General features: G+C 44.9%; 1 protein-coding gene across 1 annotated transcript in view; it reads right to left on the bottom strand.

The window, feature by feature from the left end:
* Nucleotides 1-3,619: 3,619 nt before the first annotated feature.
* The window catches only part of BATF3 (basic leucine zipper ATF-like transcription factor 3), a 108,130-nt gene continuing 84,756 nt past the window's right edge, over nucleotides 3,620-26,993 (bottom strand). The window contains exons 2-3 of the mRNA XM_085609385.1: nucleotides 22,104-22,208; nucleotides 3,620-4,271 (exon numbers count right to left, since the gene is read on the bottom strand). Coding sequence (XP_085465511.1) covers nucleotides 4,083-4,271; nucleotides 22,104-22,208 — 294 coding nt within the window. The 3' untranslated portion in view covers nucleotides 3,620-4,082. The remainder of the gene's footprint in view (nucleotides 4,272-22,103; nucleotides 22,209-26,993) is intronic.

Here is a 26,993-nt window from a genome sequence, read left to right on the forward strand (position 1 = left end):
GCTCTAACACAGAGATTTGAATGCCACACAAACAGGCCAGTAAAGGGCAAAAAGAATTTAGAGCATAATGCACGATAATGTACCCCCACTCCTGCCAAACTGCATTGAGAGTTGAAACATGGCAGGGCCAGGAAATGGCGGCAAGGGAAGATGACTGACAGGTAATGAAAGATGATACCTGCACCTTACTTCATGACTTGGGCAAGGAATGGATGGGAAACGTATGACAAACTGGAGGGGGTCCAAAAAAAGCATAAAGAAAGAAAGCAGAAATAACTCTATGGCACGCGTACCACAACGGGCAGTGGTGGAACAAGCAGGAGCAGCCTGAAGATGGTGAGTTTGAGGTTTCCTGTATGGGAAAAGCAAGTACCACTTAGTGCCCTACTACACGTCAAACTGTTTGCCTGGCTTTAATGGGGTACCAGGTTCAGTTAACATCATTCATCACAGGCAGAGGCGCGGAGCCGAATAATGCCCTTTCGGCTGTCCACAAGCACGAAGCTCAAAGCATACCTCCACAGATCCTTGGGGTGATGCTCATCGCCACAAGTGCTGCAAACCATCACCGTTGAAACACGTGAGAGATGGGTACCAAGCACAATGACGTTTGAACGCCTCAGTGCTTGGGACTGTAATCACACTGTCCAGAAACAAAGCTATTACCTCTATCATCATGAACATGTTGTACCAGCCTCCCCGCTCACCTGTTCGATAGTTGATGCCATCTGCTCCATTGCACCAATGAAAAGTGCCCTGTTGGTCCTGTGATGTGTTACCCCCTCATTTTCAGTGATTCGAGCCCCTTGCACTGGACTATGATTCAATGGGTCTGCAATGCGCTGTATTCTCCACAATTGAGTGCCTGGTGCCCCTTCAGAAATCGAAAGGAGTGTGCTGTTGATGGTGCGTCCTATTTCTTGGAGGACTTTGCACATCTGGTTCGTCTGACGGGTTGGTGCACTTGCACTCCTTGTCCATTCCACTTTGCAGTCTCCCAACACCCCAGTGGTCCTTCCCCTTTGTTAGCCCCCCCCCCAAGAGTTGCCTGCCTCTTGGCCCGCTCCCGTTCCCACAGCCTTCCCTCACAGCCTTCCCTCATGTACTTTACAAATGATGTTATCTTTGCCCCAGAGAGCTCTGAGACAGCAACCTCAACTGGTCAAACTTTTAAAGCAGGATCTTTTTTATTTTTTCCTGCAATCTTTGTCAATTTAGATTTTTTCAACTTAGGAAGGGGTACAGAAAACAAACGGATAGACCTTATGGATCAGTATTGAGATTTTGTTTTAGGAAAAAACTAAAACAAATGACCCCCAACACATCATGGGAATACTCTCCATGTAGTAGGGGCTCATTTAACATTGTGACTGTCCCTTATCGTAATGTTTTTGATGGTGGTAGGGAGAGTAAAAACTGGCCATTAGTCCTCCCACTCTAAATCAGTCGGGCGGTCGAATTGCCTGACCTGCAACGGCCCTCACTTCGCCGGTCCATCAGAGAATGCCTGCGACGGAGAAGTCTCCATTGTTGGTCCGTCGGTCAGTAATCACGCGGCGGGCCTTCAGTTTGGACAGAGAGGGTACTCAGTCGCTGCTGTGACAGAGTATTCTGCCAAACTCCCAATCAGCCCCTAATTCTTCTGCAGCTGTTCTGCAGACATTTAATCCCCCATTATAGTACTCATGGAAATACAGTAGATGTGATCAGTTGTGCAAAGGCTGCTGTCTGCCCCCAGGCTCTAGGATTCAAGCCAGAAGGCACCAGCGGCTAGAAGCTGGGAAAGGTCTTGTGAAAATACACACATCTATCTGGAGAGACAAGAAATCCAGCTGAAATAATAAATGTAAAACTAATATGTTGCTGTGGTCACGCTAGATGTCGATTGTGGTTCTGTGCACGGTAGGCAAGGAGTAGAAAATACTGGGGGATTGTGGTCTGCAGTCCAGAAAAGGGCACCCAGTGAGGGATTGGGGTGCAGTGAAAGTAAAGGTGGCAAAAATAGTACAAAGTACCAACTGGAATTTGGCATTCTAGGGCTATGGAATGTTAATTGTATTTCATGTGTCATTCCAAAGATGTAATTTTCAGGTCTGTCTTGACAACATAGCTGTTTCCTTGACCTATTGCGACTACATTTTAAAATATACATATTAGGCTCTGGCTCCACCTAGAGAAATATTGTGCTGTTGGCTGTTGGCGTTGGGTGTATAATTCCGCCTCCGATGGAGTGCTTGAATTGCATTGCATGAGGGACTACTTCACATCAAGAAGTAAAGCTGCATCATCAATTATTTAGCATACAAGCATCACAAACAGGAAGCAATGATTTTTTTGTTTTGTAATTTTTTCACTGCAGCATGCGTTTTAAAAACTTTATAGGCACTACTCGCATTTTCCCTGACGGAGAACTCCAATAAGCACTGGTAAAGCCATCAGCTCTGGCTTTAATATGCCAACAGAGGCTTTTGCCATACTTTCTCACATTAGAGCCAGACCTAATGGTTCTGCCAAGGATTTTATTTGTTTAAGCAAGCATGAGAAGGACCTTGGACAGCGCTTTACACATGGGTCAAAGAAAGATGAGTTACTTTCCAAATAAAATGTGGGGGGCCACTGAAAAACATAAAAGTTTCTAACACTCTTTGCCTTGCATCTTGGACTTATTCTAATTTAGAGTGTTTTGCACCCATGGCGCACCCAAGCTGTGCTTCATGCCTTGTTGCAGTTGCACTCTGAAAGGGAGCCCATGGGACCTTGAGACACTAAAATGTAGCTGAATAGGTCTAGCAAAGGAGCTTTATTAGTAATGACTATTAATGGAATCCTACTTCAAGTCAATAAAGGTTAACAGCAGCTTTCTAAAGCATAACAAGTACCAGTAGCGGTCCGTGGAGGGAGTTCGTTAGGGCAGAGAGGCGGGGCGGGGGAGGGGCAGGGTGGGGAAATGTAAACACCGGAATATGGATGAACGGAAGTAAGTACACATTTAAATAAATAAAACGAATTCCTATGCGCGCGCTGCATCGCAAAATGCGATGCAGCGCGCGCAACGAAATTCGTTTCGCCTCTCTGCCCCACCGAACTCCGTCCATGGACCGCTACTGACAAGTACATACTTCTCTAGCTCACAATGTACAATGTGTGTAATGTGCTTTGGCACTGAAGAATACAATAATAATTGTGTGCTTTTATCTTTAGAGAATGCATCCTGGGCGAGTATAGTTAAGACCCCACAACAACTTAAACTATCAGGTAAATCTCGCACGTGGCAATTGTATAGACTGGTCTTCCACTTGAGGGCGGACGGTGATCAATGGAGAGGTCTGAACCAATATGAACTCACTTTTAATTGCACAGCATGCATTCCATTCTATCGTTTCAGCTCATCCGTGCCTATACAAATTGGGACCAACCATATGCAACACAGTCTCTGTATTGTACCAAAGAGATAGATCACTTTTTCCCCAATTGGGAACCCAGGTAACTCCAGAGATGTGTTTTTTCCTGTCGTTCCACATCATTGGCTTTAATACAGGTTAAAGTCTTGTCAAGGCGGGATAGGAAAATACAACATTTATTTGTTTGCAACGATAAATTTCAAGCAATGACATTGAAATTTTTTTTAAATGAGTTGAGATTTTAAATATTTATTTTGAATTCATATAAAAACACCAGTTTAATCTTTAAAAATAACGTTATGCCTTGTAAACATTGCTTTCACTGTTGCTCAAACACAAAAACCTTTGCACATGAATACTGTTGTGGCATGTGGTCCTCTCTGAGAGTGAAGTAGTAGAGTTGTATCAGATGTACCCTGAGCTGTGGATTCTTTTCAGAACGCATCTTGTATCAATTTTAACTCTGGGAGAAGTCACGGGCATGGATAAAAACAAGTCAAGAGGCTGCTCCTATTGTGTGGTGAAAATAACAAATGTACTAGAAATATTCCTAAATATTTAAATCCAGAAGGAGCTGCCAAGGGGCTTAAACCTCTGTGAACGGCGTCTCCCTAATAGGTCGGATTTTCCCTCAAAACTTTAACATATGCAAATAAGGCTGAGTGTATCAACTAGGGTGTGTCATCTTGGTAGGCAGTGGGGGATGCCATCTGTTGTTCTAGGCATGGTCACTAAGTTCACAGGGCGGTGCAAGAGAGGGCAGATCTGCTCATGCGCCTTCAGGACTCCACTCAAACGCTTGACCTCCTCTGCCAACCTCGCAACCTCCTTCTTCAAGCGGCCATTTTCTTGTTCGAGACATTCGTATTCCTAAAACAATAAAACGACAATGAGTAGAAGCAAGCCGTCGCTTTGGTTTCTCTGTTACTTTGTTACAGATTCTGGTTCCCAGGAGCACAAACTGCAGTTGAACGGTTTTACATGCAAAATGAGCAATAATTATACAAGCTTTTTCATGAATGATGATCAAGTGAAATGTAAAGAAACGACAATACTTTTTTTAAAATTCTTTGTTCATATTAATTCTGCTCTTGCTTCTCTTATATATCTTCTCCCCTTCTCCCCAGGTAAGACCAATCCTGTCTCTTTCCGATGGGTCAAGGGCTGTACTCCTATCCTGAGTGACTTCTACAAACGACGTAGACTTATGACCACAGGGAGAACTAGGGCCATATGTACAAAGCATTTTTCCACTCGCTAACGGACCAGTTCACAGAATTGGCCCATTTGTGGATAGATAAATGCATTTTTGAATGTACAAAGTTCAATTTTGGTTTTGCGATTCGGTATTTGGAAGGGGCATGTTTAAGGCGTACCTTCCAAATACCGAATTGTATTGGCATGTACAAATGTTTTGTGGTGAAATGTGGTTGCAAAACATTCGCACTTTACCACCAACTCAAAGTTGCATTCAGAGATTGGAAGGGACCCATCGTGAATGTTGGAAAAAAAAAATTTAAGAGCAGGTAGTGGTCCCAGGGACCACTGCCTGCTCTTAAAAAATGAAAACAAAACGTTTTATTTTTTATTTTTGTAACGCCTCCCATTTTCCTTTAAGGAAAACGGGTTGCATTTCAACAAAACAAAAAAAAACCTTTATCCAAAGGCAATCACAGACATGGTGGTCTGCTGACCTCAGCAGGCCCCCATCCCTGTGATGGCTGCAGTTCCTAATGGGTCGCACACTGCAACCTACCTCATTAATTTTCATGAGGTAGTTCAATTTGTGACCCACTAGGAATTGCATGTATGAAACAAAACATTTAATACATTAAGAATAGCGACTTCCAAACAGCTATTTGGATAAAAACACTATTTGGAAATTGCAATTTCTCTTCTTTGTACATATGGCCCCTAGTTCCTAAATTCACCCTGACTCGACGTGACACTTATAGGCTGAGTCAGGCGATTCACTGGGCAAGCTTGCCCCCTGCACCTGACCCGCAAGCACGAAGATACACCCATTGAGTCCCTCTATCTCAGCAACATTTGCCGTAAAGGCACATTATGGCTATATCAACACCTCCTAACTATCCCTACTAGGAAACACGCTTATGTAATACAGTGGAAAAGAGTACTGGCTACTGAGATTCCAGATGACACATGAGGGGCTATATGGCGTGGAGGGGCTAAATCCTCAATCTGTATCCACTACAAGGAGAATGCATCTAAAATATTGACCTGCTGGTACCTCACACCCTTTAGACTTGCCAAGATGTTTGGGGGTTCAGATCTGTGCTGGAAGGGGTGTGGTGAACGAGGCACGTTTTTACACACAAGGTGGTCTTGTTCATTGATTTAGACATGTTGGGTTGGGATCCAATGCACAATACAGACCATCACAAATGTTCTACTGCCAATGCATTCACTTACGATCCTCTTGGGGGACCTAGGAGTGGGTAGAATGTTTCCACGACAACCCCCCAAGTCCACTTATTCTCCCATCTCCTCCTAGCGGTGTGGCTGTGTGTGGCCCAAATGCGGAAACAACCGCTACCTCCCTCTTTGAACATGTGGTGGGGCAAGGTTTGGTCCCTCTACACTATGGAAAAATGTGACTGCTATATTACAATGTCCAAAACACTACATGCATCCGACATATACATCATGTCCACCTCTAACCCTGAGGCGGGATCTGCAGGAACCAAACTTCCACTCCACCCCCCCCCCCATTTCCTCCTTTCGGGATTGTTCAAAGTGATACTAAGGGTTTCTTCTCATCCAGCGTCCTATTTGGGCAGGGTCGTACCTCAATGGACCATACGTACGTGAGCTGTGTCTCCCATTTTATTTGAGTCATGCTTATCGCTTCCAGTGGAAATGTACTGTGTGTCAGGTTCATTTGCCTTTGCTTGAAAATGCAAAGTAAAATTGTTTAAAAAAATTACTTCTATGCATTTTGGAAAAAAATATTATTTTGTAGTCTGAATATTCAAGTGGATACAGTCGTACTATGCTGGCCAGCCCATCTATAGCTGATTACTCCTCTTCTTACTACCTGCAAGGATTCTCTGCTTGCGGTCTACATCTAATACACTAAGATCAATGCCTGCTTCTCAAAGGAGAGACTTATTTTCTGCTCAAGTGCTCTGAAGGCAGTAAAAGGGCATATGAGTCACATACAAAAAACGATATAGCATTTTAAGACTGCATACATTTAACGTAATTTCTGCAAGGCGTACTGTTGGCTTATGTGTGTACGAGAGATGATTGGCTGTTGTCATGGTTTTCTCTGTGGCGTAGCTAGGTTGCCATGGGCCCTAGTGCATGCAAAGTAACTGGGACCCCTCACTAAGGTGACATCTCAATCTGTCAGCAGCCCCGACACTCCTCAAACTCCTTCAACATTGTCTGCATCTGCCATATCAAAGTTCACTACAGTTCTCATGCACACTCTATTGTATTTCCACTCCCTGCTCTGCATTTCTGGCAGTCAAAGCCATAACCTTATAACCTTAAAACCTTAAAAAGCATTATCAAAGCCAATAGGTTTGGCCTTTGTAAAACTGCGGACACACAAATTCATAACATGCAGGGACCCAACACTCACAAAGCTGCCCTCACATGGGCACATCTTTCACGCTGCACTCGCACAGGCATATGCCGCACTCTGCACTCACGCAGATGCAACTTTCAACCTGTAGACCACTTACCCTGCATTCACAAAGACTATGTTAATCCTGCATTTACACAGGTATACCACTTACAATGCACTTACAAAACATGGTGGCTATCCTGCACTCACACAAGCACACTGGTCACACACAGGTACACTGCTCACTGGGAAGGAGCACAGGAGGCAGAGGTTGAGTTTCTGCTGCATCGGTCCACTAGTGCAATTCAAATCTGTTGAGGTAAGCTACACCGAGGCCTGAATGTCCATTGAGGTTATCTAATCTTCTGTCAGCCTCACTTGGACCAGCACTGTAAACTATGTGAGTCTCATCTTTGTGGACTTTTGCAGGGAATAGTCTTGGCATTCGAATATACCACTTTGGGGACATGAATGTTTCTAAACTCATGTTTAAAAAATTATCACTTTTAATAAATGCCTCTCAATGCAGTGTTATAATCTGATGTGCAACGATTTTGAATACATATTTTGAGATTTTGAAGGCAATTAAATCATATTTTTAAGGATTATTTGTTGCACAATTTCCATGGCAAGTTTTCCCATGACTCAGCTTGTGCCTGGGCTCTTAGAGCCACATCAAGGGGCATATTATCAAGAAACAACGTTAAAATTATCGCCGCTTTAGCGGCAGAAAACTGCAGCTAAAGCGGCGATATTGGGCTTGATAATATGACCTTGTGAATTCCATAGAAGCCCATGTTCTTGTGTCAACATGGGCTTCTATTGGAATTCTCACCGGCATATTATCAAGCCCATTGTCGCCGCTTTAGCGGCAGTTTTCTGCCGCTAAAGCGGCCATAATTTTTTTTTTTTTATTTCAAATCTTTTTTATTGATAAAGAAATAGAAAAATGACGAAACATACAATACATAACAATAAATGACAATAAATGACATGTGCGATTCCCGACAAACAGACCCAAAGGACCTAAGAACTGGCAAGTCTATAGGGGAGTCGCCCCCAACACAGACATATATGAATACATATTCCTCATACACATAGTAATAAGATCCGTAAGTCCGGACTATAAGTCTGATCATCACGTCCGAATAACAGAGACAAACTTAAAACAAATTAAATTAAATTAAAATATGTCATGAAACCAAGTTCAGCCCCCAAACTCCGATTGCGCTATGGTGAATGAGCGCCATGACTGCCAATGCCTTATCTCATGTGCGTTACCTGTCCCACCCCGCCTCGCCCTTTACTCTATAGCCTATCAGCCATAACTCTGCCACTTCCGTTCAGGGCGGGTCAAATGAGAACGAAGATCTGTCCAGGGATTTCCACAGCCTCCTATGGGAAGCGCGTCAGGGGCATGAGTGTAGAGCTGGGTTGTCAGCTCCTCTTAGAAACGAGAGCCATTCCTGCCAAACCTTGAATGAGACCTCAGATGCGCTTTTCCATTTGCATAGTACCACCTTGCAAGCTAGAGTAAGCAAAATATCTAACAATTGACGATCATTGTCATTATGAAGCTCCTGATCCAGCACCCCCAATATAACAGACAAATTCTCGTTTAGAATTGACCTTGAAGATATGATCTATTTAATCAAACACTTTCCCCCAGAATAATCCCAGCAAAGGACACCCAAAAAGCATATGAGCTAAGTCTCCCACCCCTGAAGCACAATTCCAACATAGGGGGCTATCCCTCAGATGGAGTCTATGGAGTTTTTCTGGCGTCCAGTATGTCCTATTAATGAGCATATACTTGGTTTGGGCTAGAATCGGGTAAATCTTATTTGTTAGGGCAGCAGCGTGTATCAAATCCCAGTCAAATACTAAACCGGTAGAGTTAGGCTCAGATTCCCACTTGGATTCATTTTTCTTGTACGCCTTCCTTGGGGCAGGGAGAAGCAACTTATAAATTTTAGAAACAAAGTGACCCGACTTCAAAAGTCGTGGAACCTGGGTCTTGAGCCAGGGGTCACTCAAGTTGAGGGAGCGAGTAGACAGGATAACCTTGAGTTTCAAAAAGTCATAGAAATCCATTGGTGACAGGTTGTGGCTGGCTTGGAGCGAGGAGAACGGCAATGGCTGTCCTCCTTCAAATAAGTCTTTCACCAGGTTGAACCCTTAATAAAGACACGAACTTTGCTGGACCCACAAATCCAAATTGGTAGCCCAGCGACTTCAGCTGTGGTCGCAAAGCAAGAAAGGCTTTCCTTGTGTCGACAGTTTCTTTACTGTAATCCTGTGAAATGTACACTTTACTAGATTTCCAGAGTACATGGTTATTTTTGCGCACAAATGACAGTATTTGTTCCACATGCTGGTAACGTAATGGCTTACAAACAATAGGTCGCGGACCCCGTTGGCCCAGCACGATCCTGCCCGGGACCCTATGGGCTCTGTCAAATTCCAGTGGGTGATGGAAGTTAAGGTTGGTTGCCTGTGAGAATCAAGCCTCCAGAAATTGGACACATGACTCGTATGACTCTTCTGACCCCTCCGGTATTCCAAAAATGCGTAGATTCCCTCTCCGATTTCTATCCTCCAACTCCGACAGCTTCCTTGACATCTGATCTGTGGAGATGTGTAGGTGTTTAAGAGAGCTACAAGTTTTGATCTCTGAATCTACCAGTCGGCTGATTCTTGATTCTGACTCTGTAAGTCTGGCATTAGTGTCTCTGATGTCTGTACGGATAGCTACAATCTCTTCCTTTGTGGACCTTGCAATCTCCTTCACCTCTTCTAGTTTGTTCAGCATTATGTCCATCGTATCGGTCACATCCTTTTTACCCTTGATAGGTGAGATTGGAGCCGGAAGTTCTGCCTTAAGTCTTTTCAGGTTCTTTGTATCTTTGTCCCCCATTATGTACTCACTGATTGAAGTCACTTGATACGTTCGTTAAGACTGATAATTCCAAGCAGGCCCAAATAACTTTTGGCTAGGGCACCAGACACAATATGGCACACGTACAGGATATTACCACAGCAAGAGAGTTTCCACCCGAACTCCCCCCACCGCTGCCAGTGGCGTGCTCAGCGACTTAAAATTGCAGAGTCCCCTCAGAATTTCACTCGTGATCTCTTGTGTCACCTGTGATCACCTGTAGTCAGCATGTCGTTGGGCACATACTTCATCACTGTAAAACTGCACCACTCCCACGTGTCACAAAACTCGGATATGGCACTGCAGCCTCTCTCAGATCTCTCAGCCCTCTCCGATCTCTCAGCTCACTCAAATTTTCAGATCTTCCAGCTCGCTCACAACCCCAGGACCCTCAGGTCTCTCAGATCAGCAGCGTAGAGTAATGGCGGTGATCATACATATATGGGAAGAGCCATGGCACCCACGACTCTATCCATCCCCTTTGCAGTATATCTTGCCGTCAAATATAGTCATACCATGCGCCCTCCATATATTGACTCTGTGAGTGTTGAACGCTAATTATCTCATTACAATGTTCCGAGAGGAGCCCCAACAGCCTCCATATTCGCCATCACAGCCGCCATTTTGCGAGGAACAGGGGAGTGATCGTGTGCACCAAAACCGCTTTCACCGCTTACACCACTTTTGCCTGTGATACGCGTTACCTGTGGTACGCTGCTGCACTCAACTACCTCTGTTTTCATGCCGCTTTAGTCGTGGTGTACGTCACCCTTCTTACACTCCGGCGGCAGCTACGGAGACTCTTGTAGCCGCCATTTTGTCCCTCCACACCTCGCTGTTTATTGGTCCTCCTGCGCACGTTTGGGGTGATATAAAATATTATTATCAGCTTTTCGTCTCAAGCGCTTAGCAATAATCTTGCGCTGCCCTCTCCTCGACTGCCTTCGTATCTTCGTCACGCTTCGGGACAGAGACTCTCAGTGAATTCCTACATCCGCCATCTTGCGCCAGCTTGCACACTCCACGCATCGGCGGTATCTAAGCGTGTCGGGAATAGTCTATGCGCACTCAGATCCACTCACTGTTGATGTGATGGCAACGTGCCTCTTCCGATCTCCTCCAGCACTCCGGCGAGGTAGCGGCAGCATCAGAGCCCGTCCGGGACCGGCAGGCTCCAACTGCTGCACGCCGTCCGTGATCAGTCTCCAGAGCACAGCGCTCTAACTTGTTTCCAGGAACACCTCACTGACTCAAATTTAACCCAGAGGTAGGGCTCAACCTCCGATCAACGAAAACTTCATTTTTGCCACCTATGTGACAGGTAGTAATTCCTAAATCACTCCGTATTTCCCTGCCACGGGAGGAGTGTCGCTCTAAGGCGCCATCTTCTCCGGCGTCCAAACCACGCCCGTCTCCAAACCATGCCCGTCAAAGCGGCGATAATTTTAACGCCGTGCTTGAGAATATGCCCCCAAGTTTTTAGAGCCAAGACAGACCCTTTGCTCAGCTTTCCCTGTTAATTTGTTGGCTCGCCCACCTCTACTACAGTACTGTGAATACCAGTTACTGGAGTTACGCCTCTCTTAGTATGTTGCTCTGGGGAGCAACATCTTGATTTCCGAGACTCTGGCTGGTTTCCACAGGTCTCAGATAACTATTCTTATTTCTGGTTTTAATAAGGAAGACCCCAAGAAGTTGTATAAAACTTAACGGTGTCTATTTCTGTTTGTGCATAAAATGAAACTAACATTGCTCAAATAATTAATTTTCTCAGTTCTGGCACTCTGCCATAAGTTAGTCTATATTCTTTTACTAACCTCCATCGTCTGCCCCGAAAAAGTCTGGATGAATGCAGTGATTACTATGACTATCTTGTCTTCAGAAGCCACAAAGCAGCATAGGCATAACTTCTTCTTTGACCTATGCAGGCCACAGACAGCCAGGGCTGAATATCGTTCTCTGCATTTACAAAAGTGAGAATGAGCACTGTTCAGCCATTCTGTGCCCGTGCAGTGATGCCTTCGCTGTGCCCCTGCAAGTGCTTCAGTAGATTCTTCTGCTCTGAATCTGACTCCTGCGGCTGAGGGAATTGGACAGAGCGAACCGCAAACTCCCTTTGCTGCAAGAGCTGCTGTGGCCCTAAAAGGCAGTGGCACTGGAACAGTTTTCAGACTGAGGCCGCTAACATCAATTTGACTGGAGGGAGTCTGAAACATCCAAGCATCACAAAAAGAACAAGTGTGGCAAATGAGCCACTCCCATTCAGCAGGACAGAGGTAAGTATGTAGCTGGGGTTGCATTTAAGAGCACACTGTCACAAAAATATCACTAAAGCATGGTGTGGAATCACACTGGTATTTGCAGACAGCAAGCACATATTCCATTGGAATGTCCATTAAATGTGCACAGACAAGCAGTTTTACTTATTAAACTATACAGCGCACAAACAAAAATGTGTGGAAATTGGGTTTCATCGAGTATTTGTCATTTGCATATCACAAAGGAAACTGTCTTTATTTGTTTTGGTCTAATTAAAATCACAATTCAGAATTAGAAAAATTGCTTCATATGTGCTTCTTTAATACTTTATTTATTTTTAAATATTTGTACAGTTCATTTATAGGTGTCTACATTTTATTGTGTATTAGAAGAAAACAACGCCATACCCAGCCTTTCCTTCCACACCAGTAAGATCGTCACATAGATCACCTTACAAAATCCTCACACTTTACTGCTTATTCTTTTACTATGGAGATAGGTGTTTATTTTTCTTGCTCTTAACCCCTTGTGTGCTCATGACGAGCCCAGCTCGTCATGAGGCACAGTGGAGCTGTGCTCATGACGAGCTGGGCTCGTCATAACAGTCACGCGCGATTGATTCCCCGCCTGTGCGGGAGAATCAATCAGTGGGCAGAGTCGTGACGAGCTCAGCTCATCATGAGCACAGCTCCACTGTGTCTCATGACGAGCTGGGTTCGTCACAAGCACCGCGCCGCCGCCCCCTGCGCCGCGGGGCAATTACCCCCGCGACAAAGGGGTTAATTCAATGTGTCAATGCTCAGTCACCTTTCAGAACTCCAGCATGGTTATTTTGGGGGTGCTGCAGTAAGTCACGCACACTTACCTCCAGCATCTATGCTAATAGGTGCACTCCCAGGGCTCAAAAGGCTGCTGTGGTTGGGTTCCTTCCACCTCCACCTCCAATTTTCTGGTGTTTACAATTTCACAAGGGTCTTGTAGTTTGAATGTCGTGTGTAATTTCCTGACAGGAGCATTTCTCTGGCAGGATGAGCAGCAGCAAGTCTACGGTGACATCACAGAATGTCCGGAACGGGCGGGAAAAACTGTACAAGTACACTGACGGCGCTGAAAAATGTGACGGAGCTGCACACAGACGTTTCACGCAGATTCTTGGAATTCAAGGTGTTCCCAGGGTAGAGTTTTCACTTCAGAAACCCATCCAAGACCAATTTCATGTTACTTCACAGGAGAGATCCCAGAAACTGTAGTTTTGATCAAATCCAATATAGCCAACCCCTCAAATTAATGTGATGCTGTGAAGTAAACTGTTTCCTTGTTATCACAGGTTAACCACCGGAATCCGGACTAAAACAACATTAAAAGAAGGTTTAATTCCAGTGACACTGACTGAAGAGCCAGCTGGCAGTTGTTGACACATACTAGCCACTCCCAGAGGGCTGGCTTTTACTCCCACCAAGCACCCATCCAACACAGGCATCAAGAGTGACGTGGGTCTGCCAATTAAAGTGCCCGAGTGCATGTGTTCGTGGCCAGTTGACTACACCACTAAAGTGTGTCTGTGTCAATCAATTATTTAGTATATGCACTTAGGGCCCACAACTATACAATGGCGACGAGGGTTCTGACCCCATGCTGTGCCCCCTAGTAGTTCAACTGCAGTGATTGAGGAGACAATGTGGATTGTTTCGGCACTGCCTGGGGAAATGGTCACATCGCCCTGAGAAGAGGGTGGGCCCTTCAACGTTTGAGCGGGAGGAAACGGAGTTCCTCTAGCACCTCCCTGAAACTGCTGCCATCCGTCTGCCTCCAACTGTCCCGAAAGTGGGAGAAGCACACAGCGCTGTCACATGCTGTCTGCAGCGGCAGGATAAGCGAGGCAGACAGACTCGCACAATGGCCTTCAGAGAAGCTGGGCACCAACCCACTGAGGAGTGGAAGAATCCCGCTCTGCCTATCCAATGCGTCCCAAGGAACAAATATAAGGGAAAGTAACATTGCGTTGGGCAAGAGGCCCACACTTAAACCCCATTACATAGTGGCTGCCACCTACCTGCTGAGCACCGCGCTGTGCTGCAGCCTGTCAAGAGGTGCACCGCCTACCAGATGGCTCTCTGCCTGCAGGTGAAAAGAGCACTGCTGGCCTGTGGCTGCTCTGGCTATGAGAAATGGCATCCCTGATAATGACCGCACATGCCGGAAGGAGAAGAACTGCACCAGCAAACACACCGATCTACATGCATGCTAGGTCCCGACAGTCACCCTCACTCCCTGCAAGTTTATATCACCTTCGTCCAGGTTGTCTATTAGCAACCACAGCATCATTGCCAAGTGCATCACCAGAACCAATGAAGGATCATCTCATCACCAGGGTGGAGCCTTGCAACCGCAAAACATCAAGAGACCAGCGAGGCACTCCTGGTAGCGCGAGAGATCAATTGCCCAGAGACTATCCGATACCCCACCCATACCTGCCTCCTGTTGACAAGCACATCAACCATGTGTCATCCACCCTTGCGGTTGCACGAATGACTTGACTGTGATTTCTGTCGGCGATCCTGCAGCGGCCCCCAGAAAGGCCACACGCAGCCCTGTACAGTGCATGTGGTTTTGTGGTGACCCATCAGAATGGGCCTCAAGGGAATCCCCGCACGAGAGAAGGTCTGGAAGTTGCTCCACCGACAAGATACAGAGAGGCACCGGGGCCTCAGAGGAAAACATCCCAAACATTGTTGATGCTATCCCAGTCCTCACAAGACTTGCTTTTACGGAGTCAAGACACTCCCAAGAGTAAGCTTCGCAGTGGACTCCACAGATACTCCTGATGCACCAAGTTTAAACTGTTTGACACCAACCACATCACCACGAGAGCACGCAAGACCGATCAAGAGCGTGTGGGTGGACATTGACCCAAATGACATGTTGTCAAAGGATTTAGACTTCATCTACACAGTGTTTGTGGCCAGTGGTAGCTGGTTACACCATGGACACCTGCAGAGATACCCGGGTGCTCCCAGCTGCACCTGTCCACTGCTGTCCTGCGGATTGCCTCTCGAGGCTGAGAGACTAAGTGGTGTCTAGTGTGTTTTGTTTTTCCCCATAGGTTAGACTCATTTTAGTTTTTTAATAAAGTTTGGGAGGAATGTAGTGTCCTGCTGGACACATACTAGTGTTTTTACCAGCCACCTTCAGAGTGCTGGCTTTTACTCCCGCCTCACACCCATCCAACACAGGCGTCACGAGTGACGTAGGCATTCCAGTAAAAGGGCCCAAGCGCACGTGCTTATGGCCAGTTGAGTACACCACTAAAGTGTGTCTGTGTCAATCATTTATTCAGTATGTGGGACCAGGCCCACAACTTTACTTCAGTATGCAATGGTGGAGCATGTGTGTTCTTAAAAAGCCTGACGCCCTTAGTAGGTTCACATAGGGCTGGTATGCGGCATAACTACACATAATGTAATGCTGTCCTGAGAAACGTGGAGTTAGCAAAGGTTAGAGTTCACACGGCAGAATGTTCACGTTTACTAGAGAGTTCTCTATTCTCAAGGTTGCAGTCGACAAAGTGTCAATATTCACAAATTATTACTGAAAGATATGGGACACAAAGCCCTTGTAAAAAGTTAATTATTTCATTTACATATTATATAATACTATATATTAGTTTTGGAAGAACACGTTTTTATGTGGTGGATTTAAGACTGAGAAACCAAGAGAGTTAGACCTCTGCTCTTGTTTTTGTTGTAAGCAGTTCATGAGAATCCAGTTTGACGTAATATGTTTTAGCGCTGCATAGTGCATAGACCAAAGGTCAGATTCAAGAGCGGGTGACGCAGGGGATTTACAACATTTGTTCCCCAATAGATGTTGAATGGAGCTCAAAGGAGGATTTTCTAGGACTCGTTTTGTGCATAGTATATTTTGTTATTGTTGTTCTACAAACAAGATAATACAAATAAAGAGAAATTACCCTTGACCATGAAGTTGCAGGCAATCCTTGACCATATGCCATTTAGCAGCAAGCTCAAGACTAATCTCTTCCAGTTTCATTGACTGAATGTGTAACTTGCATCACCCACTAACTTAAATGTACTCACAATCGTCGATACTGTGTGTCAGTTTTGCCAGTTTGTATTGATAACCTCCTGCCTTAACTCCACTGCTTGAAGAATTTTGCTCTTCGGAGGTATTCTTTTGTTTCTGTGCATAACCAATATAAAGTCTCCTGGTGCCCTTTTTGGCCAGCTTCTTACTTACATATTTTTATTTTGGTTCATTTAGACGCATCTTACATGGATAAGGAAGTCTTCCAATAAGAATGTGAGGAACATTCAAGTGGGCAAATCCGGAAACTGAACCAATCACAGCTACAATGGCTATGTTTCTTGTGTAAAATTGGAGCTACTACCCTCTTCAAAAGGTCGAATGAGATTTCTAGAATCCAGGTGTGGTGAAAGAAAAAGCTTAGACTAGTTAGGAAAACTCAGAGGCGGCTGTTTGGGAACGGGGGCAGTGGGGGTGGGGTGGGGTTGTAGAAAAGAAAAAGACTTACCTTGCCGTCACCGGTCACCAGCCATCACCACTCTCCTTCGACGCAGGAACAGGAAGCACCCAGGCTCCCAGACTCCTCTAGCCAATCACTACGCTGCCTTACAGAAGCGTCGTGATTGGTCTGAGCGCCGTGGTTCGGTGCTCATTTGGGGACTGGGAGGCTGTGCATGTACTCCACCCAAGCTGTACAATACAGCCTGTGAAGAACATGCAAAGTGCGCATGATGGTTTGGCCGGCCCAAGACGGCCAGCCAAACCATCATGCGCACTTAAGGTGCAGCAGGAACCACTCCTCATCCTTCTACCAGGCTAAGACAAGCCCAGCCCCACTCCGTACCAACCTGGCTGGCTCCTTACTGAAGGAGAAAATGCTAATAACTTAACTTTATTAACGTGTTATTATCCTTTTCTTTTTCTTTTTGCACCTTAGTGGAGGATCCGCCCCTGGGAAAGCTAGGCTTTTGTTTCTAGATGCAGGTTTAGATTTAGCTTCATAAGCCTTGAAATACTTGCATTGATTATAAAAGAGAAGAGAATCAGGTGATCTCAAAGACGAAGCAGTGGTGCTGGCCACACAGCAGAGTGTCTGTTAAGGCAAACTTGGAGCATTAAAGACAGATTTGGAGTATTCTTCCTTGGAGCTCATATGAACTTTTCTCTGGTCCAACTGAGCCATCAGTCTTAAAGTCAGTGGTGGCTCCTTCACTAAGGCGGAGGAGCGTTGCCCCACTACTTCAAGAGCAGTGCAGCAGAAAAATAAAATGATAATAACCAGGTTATTATCAATTTATTTTTCACTACGGGCTGGGTTAGGGCGGGGCGGGGCTGGGGTTACGGGTAGGAGTGGTTTGCTCACTCCAAGTGCGCATGACTGTTTGGCTGGTCCTCTTGGGCCGGCCAAATAGTCCTGCACACTTTGCATCTTCCACACCAGGTTTGCTTCGCACAGCCTGTTGAGGAACATGCAAAGCCTCCAAGTCCCCGTCTGAGCGCTGAACCACAGCGCTCAGACCAATCACAATGCTGCATTGCAACGTTGTGATTGGCTTAGGGGAGGGAACTTGTGTGCTTCCTGCTTCCTTCCGCAGAACGCAGAGGAGAAGGCGGCTGAAGATACTGAAGGGGAGAGATGGCCGTCTGGCTCCAAAAGGTAAGTTAATTGTTTTTATTGTCACTCTGCTCCCCCCTCCCCGTTCCGCCACCTCGTCCCCTGCCAGCCGCCACTGCTTAAAGTGATAGAGTCAAGGAAAGTACACTCAATACAGGTTTCAAACTAAATAGGAAACAAGCATTTACAATGCAACAGGTCTCGCATTTGTAAATTTTAGAGCTATCGTACACTAAAACTACGGACCCAAATCACTCCATTCCAATGCTCGCAAGACTCCAAGATTACATCAGGTGTGATAATGTAATGTTAGCACGTATTTGTTATCTTAGCTCATCCTGCTATCCTTACACACTTGGAATATATTATGACATTTATTCAGAATTAATAAGGGCAGAAGTTACAACTAAAAAAACTGCCTGCAGCACTGAGCCCATATACACTATAAGACGAGCATATTTTCAAATACAAATGCTGAGTTTTAAGCACGACGGCGTGCTTGTCTACAAAATCAGGAATTTTCACGCTCGCTGCTAACATTAGCTGCAATAGTAATTACGACCCAAATCACTCCATTCCAATGCTCGCAAAACTCGCAGATTACATCAGGTGTGATAGTATAATGTCAGCACGTAATTGTTATCTCAGCTCATCCTGCTATCCTTACACACTTGGAATATAATGTGACATTTATTGAGAATTAATAAGGGCACAAGTTACAACTAAAAAAACTGCCTGCAGCACTGAGCCCATATACACTATAAGACAAACATATTTTCAAATACAAATGCTGAGTTTTAAGCACGACGGCGTGCTTGTCTACAAAATCAGAAATTTTCACGCTCGCTGCTAACATCAGCTGCGATAGTAATTACGAGCCAAATCACTCCATTCCAATGCCGCAAAATAAAGACAGCTAAACCCTTCTAGTAAAATAAATACAACGACCTAAATAGCAGTACAACTCTTCCCGAAAAATAAATTAAAACAAAATAAATAGCAGAAATGGACCATCGTACACTAAAACTACGGACCCAAATAACTATATTCCAATGCTCGCAAAACTCGCAGATTACATCAGGTGTGATAGTATAATGTCAGCACGTAATTGTTATCTCAGCTCATCCTGCTATCCATACACACTTGGAATATAATGTGACATTTATTGAGAATTAATAAGGGCAGAAGTTACAACTAAAAAAACTGCCTGCAGCACTGAGCCCATATACACTATAAGACGAGAATATTTTCAAATACAAATGCTGAGTTTTAAGCACGACGGCGTGCTTGTCTACAAAATCAGGAATTTTCACGCTCGCTGCTAACATCAGCTGCGATAGTAATTACGACCCAAATCACTCCATTCCAATGCTCGCAAAACTCGCAGATTACATCAGGTGTGATAGTATAATGTCAGCACGTAATTGTTATCTCAGCTCATCCTGCTATCCTTACACACTTGGAATATAATGTGACATTTATTGAGAATTAATAAGGGCACAAGTTACAACTAAAAAAACTGCCTGCAGCACTGAGCCCATATACACTATAAGACAAACATATTTTCAAATACAAATGCTGAGTTTTAAGCACGACGGCGTGCTTGTCTACAAAATCAGGAATTTTCACGCTCGCTGCTAACATCAGCTGCGATAGTAATTACGAGCCAAATCACTCCATTCCAATGCCGCAAAATAAAGACAGCTAAACCCTTCTAGTAAAATAAATACAACGACCTAAATAGCAGTACAACTCTTCCCGAAAAATAAATTAAAACAAAATAAATAGCAGAAATGGACCATCGTACACTAAAACTACGGACCCAAATAACTATATTCCAATGCTCGCAAAACTCGCAGATTACATCAGGTGTGATAGTATAATGTCAGCACGTAATTGTTATCTCAGCTCATCCTGCTATCCTTACACACTTGGAATATAATGTGACATTTATTGAGAATTAATAAGGGCAGAAGTTACAACTAAAAAAACTGCCTGCAGCACTGAGCCCATATACACTATAAGACGAGCATATTTGCAAATACAAATGCTGAGTTTTAAGCACGACGCCGTGCTTGTCTACAAAATCAGGAATTTTCACGCTCGCTGCTAACATCAGCTGCGATAGTAATTACGACCCAAATCACTCCATTCCAATGCTCGCAAAACTCGCAGATTACATCAGGTGTGATAGTATAATGTCAGCACGTAATTGTTATCTCAGCTCATCCTGCTATCCTTACACACTTGGAATATAATGTGACATTTATTGAGAATTAATAAGGGCACAAGTTACAACTAAAAAAACTGCCTGCAGCAGTGAGCACATATACACAATAAGACGAGCATATTTTCAAATACAAATGCTGAGTTTTAAGCACAACGGCGTGCTTGTCTACAAAATCAGGAATTTTCACGCTCGCTGCTAACATCAGCTGCGATAGTAATTACGAGCCAAATCACTCCATTCCAATGCTCGCAAAACTGGCAGATTACAGCAGGTGTGATAGTATAATGTCAGCACGTAATTGTTATCTCAGCTCATCCTGCTATCCTTACACACTCGGAATATAATGTGACATTTATTGTGAATTAATAAGGGCAGAAGTTACAACTAAAAAAAATGCCTGCAGCACTGAGCCCATATACACTATAAAACAAGCATAGTTTCAAATACAAATGTTTAGTTTTATGCACGACGGCGTGCTTGTCTACAAAATGATGAATTTTCACGCTCACTGCTAACATCAGCTGCGATAGTATAGTTACAGCACGAAATTGTAACATGAAATCATCCTGCCGTCTTTACATACTTAGAACATGGGATGAGATTCGAGAGGGATTAATAAAGTTAGAGCTTGCAAGTATAAAACACCCGAAAACAGTGAGCCCATGTGGTTACAACAACAAAACAGCACCAAAGGCTAAACTGATGTTCCTTATAACACGAGCACAGTTGTAAATAAGAAACGTTTGTTTTGGGCAAATGTATACCATTTTACACATCAACACGCTTCACGCTCGCTGCTGATATCAAGTATGATCGTATATTTACGGGACTTCATTCACACATCAAATCATCCTGCTATCCTTACGAAGTCAGTACATGGTGTGCCATTTGCTATATATTCATAAAGGCACAAGGGACAATTATAAAAGAGCCTGAAGCATTGCGCCCATGTACACTATTATTCAAGGGTTTCCTACCCGCATCCACGCTACGCGCACACAGCCACTTCGCAGTGCCCTTCAATTGGGAATAATGTGTGAAAAGGGTAAAAAAATCGGAAGACAGAAAGTCTGGTATGGTGTGAAGCGTCAACTTGTTTGTGACAGCTGAGAACCGAAACCAGGCCAAGATAATGAAGTACATTAAAATGGGCAGTATAGATTGTAATCTCTTCGTTCCCAGCCTCAAAGAGATGCAAATGAAGACACAGAGTGATGCGAAAGGTCTTTTCCATTCCAATGCCACAAAGTAAAGACAGCCAAACTCCCGGGAAAATAAATCAAAACGCGCTAAATAGCAATGCAACTCTCCCGGGAAAATAAATAAACATAAGCAAAAAAGCAGAAAAAGGAACATCGTACACTAAAATTACGAGCCAAATCACTCCATTCCAATGCAGCAAAATAACACAGCTAAACCCTTCTAGTTACATAAGTAAAACGCGCTAAATAACAGTGTAATTGTTCTGAAAAAAAAATGAAAACAAAATAAATAGCAGAAACGGACCATCGTACACTAAAAGTACGGAACCAATTCACTCCATTCCAATGCCTCAAAGAAAACACAGCTAATAAAACACGCTATGGACCCAATTCAAAGTAAACACAGCTATAATAATAAAACACGCTACTGACCCAATTCACTTCATTCCAATGCCTCAAACTAAACACAGCTAAACTCTTTCAGCAATAGCCACGAAAAGAAACAAAAGAGTTCCAACTGAAACACTTCATGCCACATAAAGCATGTTTACTGTAGTTAGGCGGTGCTGCGTGGGCGTTCTTAAAAAAGTAAAGGCTGATCGACAAAGGGCATTAGCCTGTCAGAAACCAACACACTAAAACAGACAAGCTCAGGAACCAATTACTGACAAAGAGCTGCAGTAGGCGGAGATTCAACACATTTACAAATTACTTAATGCCTCGGAGAGGCAGCGCATGCGCTGCCCTATGCGAGACCTAAAAAGGGACAGTGTAGTGTAGAAGAGTACAACAAAACATGTACTTTAATGAGAAATTCACCTTATGTAAGCTATCAGCTTTTTGTGTCTGCTTCTTGCGGCTTCTCTGTGCAGCTACTCTGTTCTTTTCTCTCCTCCGAACTTTCCGATCATCTAACTCGGGGCTCTAAAAGAAAGAGCAAATGAAAGAAAGAATGAATGAAAGAGAAAAAAAAGAAAGGACAAAAGAAAGAATGGTAGAAAGAATGAGCAAAGGAAAAAAGAAGGAAAATTAATCAATTTTACTTCAGCCAGAGTGATACTGCAATATGCCACTGCTTCATACTTCTGTGTGTGGAGGAGACTTAGGACTTATGGACAAGAATAAGCATGGAGGTCTCAAACTAAGCTATCTCACAAATATTTGACAAGTTATGGATCCTTATGTTGATGCTACTTTCGCTAATATAATTTGAATGTAGAATGCATCAAACATTGCTAAAGCAGATGTATTGAAAACAAGCATTGGTAAAGCCACACGGTTTGTCATTTGTACAGAGCGCACGCAGCCAATCCACACACCCAAGAAACATCAAACCTTTTTGACTTTCTCAATGTTTGCTTTAAACTGCAACTGTCATACAGTGCCAAAAGTTTTCATGTTTCTATGGCATGATGAGTGGATATGCTTACATTATAAAAGCGTCAAAACTTTTGATATTGCCAAAACTTGTTTGCCTGCCAGCACTTGGGTGAGGACAAAGACAAATTCGTGGGAAACAAACATTGGCATAGCCAATAGGTATCGACTTTGGAACTATTGGATTTGCCAAAGCTGTGGAGCATGGCGAAATAGGAAACTCCATTTTTTTTTTTTAAAAAGGCATTATAATGCAGCGGCTGTGTCATTTTGCAAGCACATCACCACACATGCATGCGCCTACAAAACGTGCAGGGGCTTTTTTTTTTCATGTACTGATCAAAGTTGGACTTGTAAATTTAAAAAAATGTAAAGCCAAAGCATTTATTTTTTAAATAGTGGGTGGAGGGGAAGCAATAAGTGGAACGGGGTGGAAGCAACAAGGAGGGCAAGGTTTGGGCAGGAAGGATCACTAAGGGGTGGGGTCGGAAGCAACACAGAGGGTGGCAGGAGAAGTACACAAAATGGGAGACAGAAAGCAACGTGGAGAGCTGGGTATTAGAAGCACATGGGCGTGCGAGAGCGCAACGTGGTATGGGGAGAAGCACAGGGGCGAGAAAGCAATGCAGGCGTAGTAGCACCCAAGGGCAAGCACAACACAGAGGGGCAAGGGGAGAAGCACATGGACAAGCGCAACAGGGAGCACAGTGTAGCGGCGTTGAGAAGTACATGAGAAAGAGAGCTGGAAAACACATGCACCCTCATGGAGTGCTTAGCCAAAAAGAGAAGTGGAGTGTCTGCAAAGTATGCAATGGAACTACACAAGTAATGAGGCCATGCTCCAGCGGGAGGATAAACAGAACAATAGGAAGAAAAGCGCACACGACCAGTCTTCGAAGCAGGATTGACTGTGTTTGTAGACTGCTTTATTAAAAGCATGCAACGTAATGCGATGAGCACTACGTTTTCTTATTACCATTGCACAGTAATTAAAATGTACATGGGAATCAAATAGGAAATGTATGTAAATGTGAATCTGCCCCGCAAGCACTCACCTTTGAGTTCACAGTAGCATCCTAACAGAGGTCCTTCTCACTAATGCAATTCTTTATTAATTTTTTTGCAGTAAGTAGTCCAGGTGTACAACAAAATGTATACGTATCAGTCACAGTGTGAAACAGAGCATTGACATCAACTAATACTCCAATATCAGTGCAATTTGCATATGCAGCATGCCACAGCGCTCTGCGAGGAGTGGGTAACGATGAATAACATGTCATGAGACAGAAAAATACAAACATAGATGTGAACAGTGTGAAAAACATGAACTATAATTTATGGAAAGAAAAGGAAAAACAAATTATGGGAGAAAAGGAAAAGAAAAAAAGTACTCAAAATATCAAGAGCTAAAGATATCCTATTCCAACACTTTCCAAGGCCAGATTGCAGGTTTCTTCAGTGACCCCCACACTCTTTGTAAGTCGGCCAGACCAAATGAGATCTTGCAGAAGAACCTAAGTGCCCATCTGAGCAATCAACACTGCATGCCCAGAAGTAGGATAGACTCCGGTAAGGCTCGTAACAACTACCAGAGGCTCTAGGCAGTTGATGTCAAAGGGGAATTTGGGAGATGTGCCTGTTGTAGGCAAGGGAAGGGACTCCCTCATCTCCTGAGAAATGAGCCGCAGACCTCCTCAAAAGACTGCAACTTGTTGTTCAACTTATAAATAAGCTGCTCATATTGTGCCATATCATAAATATTTTCCAGCCAAGTTTGGAAAGAGGGGGTCCTTGAAGTGTTCCAAAGATGCAGGATTACCATCTTAGCCACACCCGGAGCAGTTGAGACCCATCTTCTAGCATGTGGCATCAGAGAGCATACATCTGAGGTATCATGTAGAAGAACCAAACATGCAGTCAAGGCCTAGACACCCGTAGTTCCCCTTTCAGTTGGTTTTAGATCGTTGTCCAAAAATCGTGGAGCGTGTGACATTCCCACAACACATGAACTGTCAACTTCCTGTTCTTCACATCTCCAGCAATGAGAGTCCATGCTGAGATGAGCTTCACAAAGCTTCGCTAGACACCAGTGTCACCAGTGAATAATTTTGAAATAAATGTATTTAAGCCTCACCTCCCTCATTATAGTCCAACAGAAGTATTTCCCACACGTCCTCCAACAATTGGCCATTAAGTTGTGCCTCCCAGCATGTATGCAACGATTACGAGATGGCATCAGAAAAAGAATGGTCTATCAATTTAGTGTAAAGTCTCACAATGAGTCCACTGAAATTCTTCAAAATATGGAAATATTTACTGATTGGGGACCTAGGTAGATTAATGTGTACCTGTAGGAAAGTGCCCCTTTTTGCATGGTTGCCCCCCACTTTTTGCCTAATGTTGATGTACTTTGACTGAGTGTGCCCTGGGTTCCTGCCAACCAGGTACCCACGGCCTATGTTCTTTCCCTAAACTGTACAGTTGCAAAACCCAATTGGCAACTCTCTGGCTACATGTAAGTCCCTTGTAAAAGGTACCATAGGTACCAAGGGCACTGTGACCAGGGAAGGCCTCTAAGGACTGCAGCACATATTGTGCCACCCTTAGAGGCTCTGTACCTTTACACACACACACACTGCCTTTGCAGGCTGCGTGTTTTGGTGCAGGACAAAGAGAAGAGTCGACATGGCACATATCCCTGTGTTCCATGCATACAATCCACTGCCCTGGCATAGGTAAGCCATCCCTCTAGCTGGGTGCACTATACCAGTGGTGAGAGTACAGGTGCATGAGCCCTGTACCCCTACAGTGTCTAAGTCAATTCTTAGGCATTGTAAGTGTAGTAATGCCACAAGGAGTATATGATCTGGGAGTTTGTCATTATGAACACCACAGCACCATAATGGCTTCACTGAAAACAGGGAAGTTTGGTATTAAACTTCAGCCCATTAAACCCACACTGATGCCAGTGTGGGATATAATGAAAAATGCACTCAGAGGGCACCTTAGAGATGCCCCTTGAAAAACGACCTAAGTCGAGTGTCCTGGCTGAGTGGCTGCTCGCCAGCTGCCACCACCAGATATGTTTCTGGGCTCCTGGTTCGAGCGCTTGCCGCTCTTAGGGTCGTGAAACAAAGCACATCCTGGGACGAGGTGCCAAGCCTCCTCCCCCCGGATGGGCAGGGTCCACGAAGGGGAAGCTTCACAGGCTTGCCGCCTTTGTGAGCTACCCCAGCCATTTGCGTCTCCCAGCAACCTGCCCCCACTGGTTCTAACCTCCACTTTGGGTGGGAGATTCGGCGGGAAAACCAAGGTAGAAGGAGAGGAGTGCCCATCTTTGCCAACTCCACCCCTCAGGTGGCGGAGGCGAGGTGAAGCACCACTCTCAGTCCCCGCCATCTTGCAGATGGGAGGAACCAGCCATCCAGAGTGAGACTTATGCCCCCCTCCCATTGGAGGGTGACATAATAGTGGGTGTAACCACCCCAAGGAAGGGACTCATTGGTTCCGGCCTGTACCTACCTGTAAAGCCCCTAAATTTAGTATTTAGGGGCAACCCTGAACCTAGCCTCCTCAGACAAGAAGAAACAAGAAGAAAAAGGACCGACGAGCCGTGCTGAAGAAGGAGAGGGGGAAACCAACTGACAGCCTCAGCCCTACCGGCCTGTCCCGACCTCGACCGCCTGCAGTGAAATCCCGGTGAGTCCTGCAGCCAGCAGCTAACAAGAACTCAGAGGACCTGCCCTGCCTTCCCACATCAGACTTTGTCTCCCGATGAGCATCCAGTTTTTTGATCACCCACAGACTCTGGCTCCGGCCAAATCTGCAAGTCTGCACCGGATGTCCACGGCCTGCGTTCGAGTGGCACAGCACCACAAGGAGGTCTCCCCGGCGATCCTGACCTGGGATCTGGTGATTCCGGACTTGCCTCAAGTCTCCAACCACGCCTGCAGCCTCTTTATGGAGGATCCCCCGACCGTGACTGGAGCCGGTAAGAGAAACCCAACGCCGAAAGACACCCCTGCACCCGATGTCCCATGGCCTTAGGTGGCCCAACCGACGGTGTCCTGGCATCCCAAGACATCCCAACTTATTTCTCCAACCAGTGGTCGCCTCCAGAAGATCTTCGTCCGCGAGCCTGCAGTGTTTGTTCAAACTGGAGAATCCCAATTGAAATCAACAGGGCACCAGAAGCCAACTCAACACCCTGCACCCGGCCTACCCTGTGCGCTGTGGGTGCACCTTGTGTGCTAAATCGGATCCCCCTTTGCCCTGAGCCTAACACCAGGAGCTTTGCTCCCACAACCTTGTGGCCTGCTCGTGAGCAGCCAC

Source organism: Triturus cristatus, chromosome 6 (genome assembly GCF_964204655.1).
Source record: "Triturus cristatus chromosome 6, aTriCri1.1, whole genome shotgun sequence".
Classification (NCBI taxonomy): Eukaryota; Metazoa; Chordata; class Amphibia; order Caudata; family Salamandridae; genus Triturus; species Triturus cristatus.